Source organism: Aptenodytes forsteri, unplaced genomic scaffold (genome assembly GCF_000699145.1).
Source record: "Aptenodytes forsteri isolate BGI_AS27 unplaced genomic scaffold, ASM69914v1 Scaffold258, whole genome shotgun sequence".
NCBI classification, from domain to species: Eukaryota; Metazoa; Chordata; class Aves; order Sphenisciformes; family Spheniscidae; genus Aptenodytes; species Aptenodytes forsteri.
In genome coordinates this window covers 187,174-199,213 of record NW_008795250.1, presented here as the reverse complement: position 1 = coordinate 199,213, position 12,040 = coordinate 187,174, and the positions used below count along the sequence as shown (strand labels likewise).

Here is a 12,040-nt window from a genome sequence, read left to right as displayed (position 1 = left end):
AATTACTTGCAATGCCTTTATAGCACCAGCTTTTAATCAGTCATATTTTTCCAAAACATTCAGATTTGGTGCTGAAAGTTTTCTGGTTTTTAACAAGTCTTTTACAACTTTGTATTATTTGTTCTCTGAGTCTGAGTTGAGGCCTTTCTGAACCACACTTACAAATAATGGGAATCGAACTACAGAATAAATAATAAACATCCAAACTTAGGACATGGTACTTGCTATGGAAACAACCCTTTCTGAGCACCAGAAACCCTGAACCCTTGCTTTGAGGAAAAAGGCACTGACTGAAGGACTAATCCATCCCCAGCAGTTGCCTGTTATATCCCAGCAAACTAATTAAACCTGCTCATCTCTGGAAAATCATCCTGGCATGAATAGTTGCAGACTGCAAAATCTCACTATAACACACAATCTTATCAACAAATAATTCCAAACACAGACAGCTGACTCATGGTACTGTGAATCAGAGGGCAAAAAAATCCTCTGAAGGCCGAAAAGAGTAAATAAAATTAAGATGGATGAAAAAAAATAAATTTCTGTGATCTGCAATTTTTGCAATATTTCGTAACCTCTTGAAAAATCAAAGTTTTTGATTTGGATGAGAAAAAATTAAGCCCTCTGTTTTTCCTCTGATGAGACGCATTTCAACACAGACATACATGCTGTTGCTCATTAAACCAACCTGGCACAAGGCCAACCCCAGCAAACCCAGTAGGAAAGGTACACCTTCATTCTCTTCCAGATCTGTGTCTTTGAAGCACATCCAGTTGCTCTGTGGAGCCACCTCTGTTGCTCTAACCCAGTCAAGGACTCTGAGCTGCCACATGAACCAATATCCAAAAATCTACCCTCCTCTGTGCACCTTACATGGCTGCCTTGTGGCCTCATTTTTCTTTGGTGTAAATTCAAACCATAATCAAATAGGTCAAGGAAGATACTTTGGAAGACAGAAACAGATAATAGTCAGTGGTAAGAAGTTTATAAAAAATGAGAACAGCAAGTAGACAAAGAAAAGTAGTTCCAAATACCTAATACAGAAAGAAGGAGAAAAGCCAACACATCCAAAATGAGGATGGTGAATCAGGCAACCAGTTTTGGCTCTGTGAAGTATTTCTGTTATCGTTTTCCTGCAAAACACTTCTGAACCAGTTCATCCACTTATGTGGGTACTCCGTCTCAGCAGAACTGAAACAGCTAATTTCTTCCTTGAGACAGATGAATACTGGCCTTGAGGATCTGCCTGCACTGCCACAACCAACCAACCAAAAAGTGTCAGCATATGAACTGAACTATGGAAGGGATACAGAGGCAAGGCACTGTGTCAGGGTTTGAGAAGAGTGGTTGGTGGTAAAAGTGAATGAAAACAGAACTTGAGACTACACCCCACCAGAAGGAAATTGAGGACCACAGGAGAAGTTTTTTGTGAGACAAGCTCCAGAAAGCGATGAAGATCAGGTAAGCGTGCATGTGCAGCCATGCTGCTAGCAGCAGAGTTACAAGCTGATCCTGTTGGGAAGCTCAGGATTACAGGGAGCTCCAGGGTGCTAATCCCCACTGAAGAAAGATCCTGGGGGAGAGGGGAAAGTGTTTCTTTACAAGGAATGGACTCCATCTAGCAAACCTGAGTCTTTGAGAATGAGGATGTGCAATTCACAAAGGAAAGACTCCGCAAAATTTTTTAATTGTTTAGAGGTCTTTTTTTCAGTCAGTTTACATGTATCCTACAACCCACAATCACCGTCAAACGATGGGGAAAGTAATCATATCTATTTGTGTAACTGCAGCACCAGAAGGCTAGGATACCCCTGCCTGTTAACAAGGAATCCTTTCAGAAAGTACCCACTGACAGTCTGGCAACACCAGCTAGAAAATCCCTGTTATGAGTAGAAATACAAAGTAGAAACACAAAGTGATATATGTAAATAAATGTATTTCATTAATAGAACCATGGAAATAAGCAGTAGTATAATATGGTGAGTATGAATTCAACACAAGTGATCTATCAAATCGTTTGCGGATATCACAGCTCCCTGTTTTTTGACGGGATTTTTTTTGTAACCTTCACCTAAATTAACCGCAGAGTGAAGACTAACATCTGTTTGAATGATAATATTTTCTCCTATGGAACTAGAAAAAATATTTTTAAATATTTGAGTCCAAGCTGTCTTCCAACTTAACAAACATAAAATGCTTTTTTGTGACAAGTAACACATTATGACCTGGAAAAACAGCCTTAAAAATATTTTGGGATATTTCAGGAGTAGTCTAAATGTCTCAATACCAATGACTTCTTTTTGGAATAAAGTTGAAAACTAAAACAGATTATCCCAGTTTGGTCGTTTGTTATATCACGACTACAGCCTTTTCCAATGCATACACTCATACAAATTTTTGCAAAGAAATTCACCATTTGTTTCATTCTCTTACTGTGTCTATATGCAGCAACCTAGAACATCTAAACTACCTACATAAATTGTGAGAGGAGATAATTCCATTCTTAAAACAGATCTTTTTGTAGAAAAAAACTGTGGATCTTTATTCTTTAATAATGTATCTTATTCCTATACCTTATACCCAGTGACACTGATAAGATTTCTGTGAGAACAAATGGATGAAACTAGTCCTGTTCCGTGCCTGTAGCACTTTGGAGATGATTATTTCTTTTTGTAGTCTTCCAGTTATAATTTGTAAGACAGTATCTTCCATGTTTCCTTGCCAATTCTATGCAACTGACAAACAGTGCTAATCTAAACAAGATTTTTTAGTTTGCTCAGTAGGAGCGGCAACTGTTAATTTTTTTTTCTTTTATTTTTTTTTACACTTTCTTTCTGTACACTGTGCTACATTTATCACAGTCAAATTACTGTTAAACTCTTGCTAATTCCAGTGACAGCATAAAAATACTTTGCAGTTCTGTATGTAGTGAAAGACTTTGATTATACGTACCTCTGAAAAGAAAACAGACAGGATGACTAGGCTGATCCAGTGAATTATTCCTGCAAACTGTGAAGCACTTGAAACTGCAATTAACACAATACAATGAAGCATCATTATAGTAGCAGAATGCAACTTACGTTTAATATAATTAGTACTGCTACAACTTACATATGGATGAAGCTTGCTTTCTTAAATTTTGTAATAGAAGTACCAGAAAGGGGATGGGATGTAATGGGACATGGAACTCCAGCCCTGTCAGCTGCTCACCCTAATTCAGGCCAGCATGTTAGCAGCCACAGCAGCTGTTCATGGGAGTTTTTACAGATAAGACTGCCGGTAAGTGCTGACATACACATTTTGGGTCTTTGATGCTCTGTCACTGCTCCATGCTCTCACTCCATGCACTGCTTTAGTACGAGATGTATGACTAAATCCTGTATACCTAAAAACCCAGAGTTAGAATCCTGTAAGGAAAAAGAATGCTCTACTATCCCCACAACATTCCTTGTATTCAGTCTTTTGACAATTCAGCTCAGAAGACCAGTAATTATCTGGAACAGGTGCTTAAAAACTAGTGCTCAAACTGGGCTTCAAAATACTTTTCTATCATCTAAATAAATAACCTAGATTGGTAGACTTTTGTACAGCTCTCCAGATGTGGCATGACAGCTGTGACTGGCTCAGAATCCCATTCCTCTCAGAGTCAAGTTTGACTCTAGGAAAACTATAGCGAGAGAAGCAACAGAAAGAACCAATGTCATTGTTAATAAGATCAAATCTTAACATATTAATTTTAAGAAGTTTGTGAAATATCAGCAATTCTAATTTGTACAACAAACATAATGTGACTATTTTTGTACAGTCTATTTCAGGAAACGTGGCTGTCATGGACAGCTTTGTCTTTAAGCAAGTTTCTACGAGAACACCCAAGAAAGTTACAGTACATGAAATAAAATTCCAGTTTAAGTAATTGGTTAAGACACACAATTTCCCTTGTAAGCACTCTTTTTCAGCAAGACAGTAGCCATTAAAATCACTTATGTTCACTTCATTTCAAACTCCTCCATGAAAAGAAGTCTGTAAAGGGTAAGTTAAAATGGTAATTTATGAAACTCTGGATTCTACACACTAACTTCCCATATAGGTACTCTTTATGCATGCAGATTGTTGAGGTAGTTATTCCACTTTCAAAGTGGAATGACTTTGAACAAAAGTCCTTTCAGGAACTGACTAGCAGGAACACTCAGGAAAACTTATCTGAATTTATTAGAAGTATGATTTTACAGAGTACTAAAGCCTTGCACAGACACTCACTGGCATTAAATCAGGCTTTCATTTGATTCAACTTATTTTGCTTTGTAAGTAAAATGAAATAAACTCAGACAAATGAGTTTGCTGCAAGACTACATAAGAAGCTCTATGATATGGGTTGCCTTTATGGGCTTAAATGAATCTCTTGAAATCTGGAAGATTCCTTAATAAGTAAGTTCAACTGAAATTCTGTGATCAAAGTTCCCTTCATTGCTGGCAAAACAAAGCAGAAAGCTGAAAGGGTCCAGTATCTGAACTGCTGGCAACTCCTACTCTGAAGGTCACATGCTCTCAAGTTTGGAATAAGGGAATGAAGACAAAAAATTCTGTCTTTACTTCAGGGTATTTGTGAGTCTACCATCCCTACAGCAGACAGATTAAAATAGTCTGTGCGGTCTTGCAGTTTCAAAGAATTACTGTGTAACAGCAAAGTTTAAGGCAATTGATGGCCGTGTGCATAGAGATGCAAGACTGTGACAGAATTAACTAAGTCCCAAGAACATACAGGGCATGCACTAAATAAAGCATCTTATTTTAAAATTAAAACTGATTAAAATGGGAAGGGGAGGGAAGGGATGTAGGAAGAAATCAGGATACAAAGAAAACTTCGTATGGGCTGCCACTGGAACTCTCACAGCTGGGCTTGATGAGAGAGAGTTTGCTGTTGTGCAGCAGAGGAACTACTTTAAAATGAAACAAATGGGCAAAATATAATACATTTAACTTTCCCAAGACACTGTCTTTAGAGGGTGGCATAAAGAACAAGAAATGGAAACCATTTGTAAGCTGTTTCTCCAACAGCTCTCGATTGACATACAAGGCTCTAGCTGCCCCTTAGTGGACAAAAAAGATATAGCAACCACGAATTTGGAAAGAAAATCAATTTCTGATGCTGCACTAACTGTAACAGAGCACTGGATGCGCTGCCAGACAGTGTGCAATTAAATTGCCAGTAAAACAGTAAATTTGAAAAAGCCTTCCAAGCAAGAAGCTTTTGTACAAGAGCTGAATCACTAGCCCATACACCAAATCTGGATATTTGCCTCTTCCAAAACACTCCCTTTCAAAAATGCAATGAAAAACTACAAAAACGGGAGAAGGGTCTTCTCCAAGAGGCGCTCACCCCTGCTCTGTGGTGGTTTGAATACATCACTGGGATTCAGTTTGAGGCAAAGCACCTAAGCTATTCAGCTTCTACTTTTATCTGGAACAGAGTTTCACATTTGTTGAACTTTTAACCTTTTTTCCCCCAAATTGTAGCTAAAAGCCAAAAAGTTCTGCTTTATTTGACATTTTGCATGTCTGGTGCTACGGGGAAGAAGTGAATGCAAATCCAGATGCTTTTTAGTCATGAAGAAGATGGTTCAGTATAAAATTCAGAGTACAGCCAACCTCAGACTATCTCCTCCCCCTTTCCCTCCCTTTCCCATCTCCTCAAAATGTATATCCAGGAGGGGAGGGATGAAGAATACATCCTGACAAACCCTGAGTGGCCATTATAGAAGCTTGTATTACCAGCGCCTGCTTTCAGTGGATGTTGTTCTTGATGATGATTTCCTGGCAGATACAAACCATACTGCTTCTGCAAGGAGCAGGCAGCAGATGCTCACTGCATGGTCTGGGCAAGCCCTGAACCCGTTCTGACTGAGGCACTGCTGCACCGCAACGTGCACTTTCTTTGCACAGCTATGCATGTACTCAGACAGGGCCCTGATCCAGCAACCAAATGGACAGGAGCGGAGCTTTCAGCTTCACAGTTTTCAGGAAGGCCTGATGCCTTTTACAGACACACCTGCTGTAGTTGATTGCAGAAGGAGGGCAATACTAAGATGATTTCCTGAGTAGCATTCCCCCAAAACTACTGAAGACGAGAAAGGGACAGCAGGCTCTATATTTCTGAGGAGTGGGGGTTGGAACCTGCCATGACCCTCTTTTTTTGAAATGAGGTGCAAGTGACTTGATATACATCTATTTCTGCATTTGCAAAACATCACAAGGTATTAAGACATTATTTTGTTAATGCATGTGAACAGCTTTGAAGATAGGACTAAAAAAGCTGATTATAGGACAGAGACCTATATAAAAGACCTATTACATGTCCTCTGCTTTCTGGGGTTTCTAATTCCGGCATGAATATGCTTTGTGATAAAATACCCTAAAAGGTCTCTGTCCTTTTCCTGTGTGTGACCTACACACTTGCAAATGTGGTCTCCATCACTGGCACTGACAGTTTTATGTATGGGAGAAGTGTGCACAGTGCAACCAAAGACTGCACTAAAAGTATGAGAGGAAAATGATGCTCTCAAAATGCCACAGCCAAAGAAAACACCAGTTTGTTTTGTTGTTTTTTTTTTAAAAAAAGGAGGCTCCCTAAGTAATTACAGTCTCTAATGTGGATTAGCAGTTGTTATTATGAACAAAATTGGCAGTGATGTGCTGTAACATGTCCTAATGCATTGGTTGATTTCATATAGCACAAGGAATCATTTAAAACCGTAATTACATTTTTGAAAAACATAATTATGGCCTAATGGCTTTTTAAAACCTTAAGGTAAGTGACACACATTCCTCATATGACACAACTGCAATACTTGTATCAGCCCCACCAAGACAGCCTTTATCTGATTTAAAACAAAATAGAAGGTATTCAACGTAACAAAGGCAAGAAGCCTGATGGGTTGATGCATTAGTTAAAACGCAAAGTAGCAACATAGAGCAGAATGGGTCCTTTCTCAGGTGCTGAGAAAATCCATACAGGCTGGGGCAGTGAAATCACCTGGCTTGACCAGACACCTATAGGTCATGCACAAGGCGTAAGCTGCAGAGCTTTTAAGAGTATCACATGCACTAGACACATAGAGGAGGAATGATCCCTAAAAGAAAGCCTTCTTCAGAAAATAAATGGTAAGAAAGCAGGTGCTTCCAGAGAAGAGTCTCCAAAACTGTGTTGAAAATCTAAGAGAAATCAACAGAAACAGTTTTTAAACTCTGGCTCTACAGGAAGTGACATTTCTCTACATTAACAGAAAGATGTGGCACCTCAATAAATACTCTTGAAAGCTTCTTCCTCATTCAATTTTTAAGGACTTACACCCATAATTAGCATTCCTGACTTTTTTTGAAGGTAGCAGACTTGTCCAAATTCTGGGCTTCCTCATCCAAAATGGTAAATCAACAGAGACTACAGAAAATAACAACTGTAACGGAGTGGCCATGTTCAGAACAGTGTGTGCAGTATAGACAGACAGGGGTGTAAATGGTGGGCAACGGTGTGGAAAGACAGCTTAGTCATTTATTCATCTCACAGGGTTTATAAAATAGCTGCAATTATCAATAAAGTCCCCTAAAGTAATCTTAATAAAACTGCAATACCTAAATCTTTACAGTGAAATCTAACTCCACTAGTATCAATTGACAAATCACAAAAATAAAAGGACTTCAACAGAATACAAAGTTCGTTTGCTCAGTTTAAAGTTGCCATAGAAGATACCAGACCGTGACTCTCTCATGCTATGTATTCTTGTATTTATGGGATTGTCTGAACCCCATCACTGCCATTTCAACATATCTGAGATTCTATAGAGATGCTAGAGGCTGCTCGTCAACATTTAGCATAGGGAAAAATGTAGCTGGTATTTGTGTTCATGTCAGCTTTGTATCATAAAAGCAAAAAAAAAAGGTGGGGGGAATGGAGGAAAAGAGCAGTAGAAAAAAAAAGATGAATTAGGAAGCAAAACAGCAGCATTAAAATTTCCATTGTGGAACCTGCGTAGAGTGAATTCAGATAAAGCAAAACTCCATTTAAGCTATTGTTTGACTCCCAGTGTATTAGCAAAGTAGAATGAAAATCTCTATCATTTCAGTGCATTACAAGATAGAAATCCATAATTTCAATTCCTACCCACTCAGTTGAAGTAAATTAATAATAGAGATAGTACCAAGTTCATCGCTTCTGTCTATCCACGTGCACATGAAAAGTATCAGAGATTAGTGACGCACAAATGATCTTTCTTCAGTGTATACAGTGTGTCTGTAAGACAGACCTTTTCCAGTACTAATGACAATATGTGCAGATCTCTGCACGTACACTCTACTTGTATCCTTTGAAAATTTGTCCTGTACTGAATTTGGTCAGCAAAATAAGGAAGAGACTGACTTCACTATACCAAGGTTCCACAAAAACACATTTCTTACCTAGCCTAGTAATCATTTAAATGGTAGGAAAAAAAAATCCCCACCATCCTCCCCCCCTTCAAACACCTCCCAGCACGTTAAGCCTTTATTTCATCAAAATTAAAAAAAAAATAATAATCCTCCTACTCACACTGGAGAAGCTTTATATCTATTAGGAGTTCCAGAGTCAGAAGAATCACCACCAATACTACACAGGCTACCAGGAAACTGTTGAGGCTTGCACTGAGCAAAAATACCTGCCACACAGCTGCTCGTCTCCCACAGCATGGTTTTAGCCAGTTAGATCTAAGGAAATAAAATTAAGAGGAAAAACAAGAAAAGAAAAGAAGAAGTAGTGAAAAAGGAAGAGAGCTAAAGAGCAGTGAACTCAAAATTACAAGCTCTGCTGTTATGGACACACTCAGCAATAATGTACAAAGACTTTTCAAAACTCACTTTTATTGGTTTCTTTACCAAGAAAAACACTTCACAAAAACCTTCACCCTGGGGATCTTGTGTGGCTCTCTAACCCTCTGGAGCGTACCGGTGTTCAAGTGCCTTCCAATGCACTGAGTAATGCAACCCTAATTATCATACGTACTTTTCTACTTTCTTCCTGTCTTACTATTTTTCATGTGTTTTTATTTTGACACACATGCTGCACTCACTTATCTGCGAGTACCAAGGCATAGCAGGACTCTGCTGCTAGGTTAGAAGCTAATGATGTTTTTTAAGAATTTCTCTGCTATTGAATTTTATGGTCATGCACCTTTATCCCTGTTCTAGTACGAGACAAATCAGACAAGAGCTGCCAAATTTGGTTTGCAGCAATTGGTCCATGACATCATGGAAAAGAGCAACAGGAATCTGGAAAACACCAAAGAATAAGCTCAGTGACTCCACAGCTACACCTATACTAGCAAATATACACAGCCTGGCAAAGTCAAGCCACTGGCCAAGGCTGTCTAGCTTGTCTACTTGTCTAACTCTCACCAATCTGTTTCCAGACCAGGCCAAAAAGGACCTTCCCAGAGTTTGGGGTAGCACAGTTTTGGGGACAGCATACGCCAGGGACTGCTCTCAAACCTAGTTTAGATGAGGTCACCTTGTTTTGGAGGAAAAAGGTTTAGGCAAGATGAAGGGAGCTGTGAGGAGGCTAGGAGGACCTCTGGAAGGAAGTTGCATCAGTAAATGTTGCACTAGTATTGTGCTAATGCAGATACACATTTCCAAGTGGGTTGTTAAATTTTTTTTTTTTTTTAAATATTTGTAATAGGAATAATAGTAGCATGGACTTCAGAAGCATAAAGCCCATCCTGATACTTGTTTTCTCCTAAAATCCCCCCACAGTTTCACTTTGATACAGTATTGTATCATTTCTCATCATAGCATTTTGTAATGTTCTTCTACTGGCCCACCTCTGAAAGTTCTGATGCTTGCCTGACACTTCATGTTTTCAAAGCACTGTAAATACACATTAGCTAATAAAGAGCTGACATGATTTATTAACTAGGGTTTAAGAAGCTGCAAGCATACAGAAGTGTGGTGCAGTAACCACACTGTCTGAACTAAAGTATCAATACACAGAAATCAATGGTATACAAGAAGATATGATGATACTGATCAATTCCAAATAAACAGCTCTAGACTCAATAACTCATGTTACAATCAAACACTTGGAAAAACATAGCAAAACATTCCCTGACATACCCACACTCAAAAATGAGGGAGAAAGTGATGCTAAGCGGTGCTCAGAGATTTGACACTTTCAAGCAGCTTCTCAGAATTAAGCATATCAACTAAACACTTGTACTCAGATTGCCTGATTACCTGACCGTAAAAGACCTCCTCAATTGACTCTTAAAACTTCAGAGAAGATTTGACAAGTGTTACTATCAGGAACTTGCCCTTAGTTTAACTTTGTTATGGTTCTAGCCTGAATGCAGAATGCACTAGATTTTAAATAGGTATTTTTAAAACATAAGGAAAAAAAGGCATTGGGATAGGGCCTCTTTGCAAACTTGATCTTTTAATGGATTTTATTTTACATCATCTCAAAACAGGATAACTTGTCTTTCTGCAATTGGTATTTTGGGGTTTGGGGTTTTTTTTTTTTTTAAGATCTTTCTAAAAAGAATCCTAGGGAATGGCCCTGTTTAAATAGAACAGTTTTTAGTTGTATCCTCTTCCTACATTTATCTTCCCATTTCCAGAAAGACCCGTTTTGCCAGCATTTTAATACTGCACGGCAGTTTTTCCTCTTTCCTATTCTCAGAATGATCAGTAGAGGGCCTAAGTACATTCCTTTAAAAGCTCTACGTAGTCGAGATTTTCAAATATACCAAATGTACCAGTAAGAATAGTCAACTATGATACTCAGTACACATTACATATAGCCACGATAACCATTAGTTATAGAATGCTAAAGAATGTAAAGTTATTCTGTCTGTGCATTACCAATATTCCACGGATTCCAAAAAGCTTCTGAATGAAACTATCAGTTTACGATTGGAAAAGCAATCAACTTAAGAGGTCGAGTGCAGATCATCTGCATGTTTACACCTATATATCACTCATAAAAATATATAAATTGATTTCAAAGACACAAAAGTGTTTGAAATTTAAGCACTGAAAAAGCACCTCCAGTTTGACATCTTAATTTATTACACCAAGGTGCATTTGTTCAACACTTGTGCTGTGAATGGACAGTGATTAGCATCTTCACACCACTGCCTAGCAGACCTCTTCCCAGACCTCCTCCAAGTCCTCTGAATCCACTGACATTAACAATCACACTGTGCTCTAAAAGGAGCACTGGATGGTTTCTTTCCTGGGCGCTGCTTAGCTAGCTCATTCCCTGCTACTTCTACACTCCTGTATAGTAGAGTCCTGATCTTGCCTTGGGTTGTTTTTCCGTTTTTGGGGTTTTTTTAGTTCTTACCTCTTGTAAAGGATAGACACTAATAAAAGGAACTATAATCCAACTAGAAATATATTTTAGATAAACCTGTTGACATGCTAACCACACTGACTCCTAATACACAAATCTCCTCATCTCCTTCAACCCTGTTAACTGTCTTAGTAGAGTTGTATCTCTCCCTGCTGATGTAAGGGCTTATCTATTCAACAGATGAGAAATCTGGTATTTGAGAAAAACAAATCCCTACCAGAATTAGTGTGGGTTTAAACTTACCTTCCAAATCCTGGCCATTTCCCCTGCGATACTGCAAAGCTACACTAAGTTTAAAGCTCAGATTAGAAACTCAGCTACACAAACCTTTCAAAAAAATAAAAGTTAATTTACACAGCTCATAACTTCATGAAGAGATTACATACTAACCATTGTCCTGGTTTCGGCAGGGATAGAGTTAATTTCCTTCCTAGTAGCTGGTACAGTGCTGTGTCCTGGATTTAGGACCAGAACAATGCTGATAACACACCGATGTTTTAGTTGTTGCCAGGTAATGCTTACACTAGTCAAGGACTTCTCAGTTTCCCACCTCTACCGACTGAGAAGGCTGGAGGTGCACAAGAAGCTGGGAGGGGGCACGGCCAGGACAGCTGACCCCAACTGCCCAAAAGGACATTCCATACCATGGGACGTCATGCTCAG

The 12,040-nt window shown here is 38.8% G+C and overlaps 1 protein-coding gene across 1 annotated transcript in view; it reads right to left on the bottom strand.

Annotated features, from left to right (window-relative positions):
- TMEM266 (transmembrane protein 266) overlaps positions 1–12,040 on the bottom strand; it is a 60,761-nt gene that overhangs the window by 37,594 nt on the left and 11,127 nt on the right. Inside the window, exons 3-4 of the mRNA XM_009278829.1 lie at positions 8,579–8,733; positions 2,953–3,026 (exon numbers count right to left, since the gene is read on the bottom strand). Of these exons, the coding sequence (XP_009277104.1) occupies positions 2,953–3,026; positions 8,579–8,733 (229 nt within the window). The remainder of the gene's footprint in view (positions 1–2,952; positions 3,027–8,578; positions 8,734–12,040) is intronic.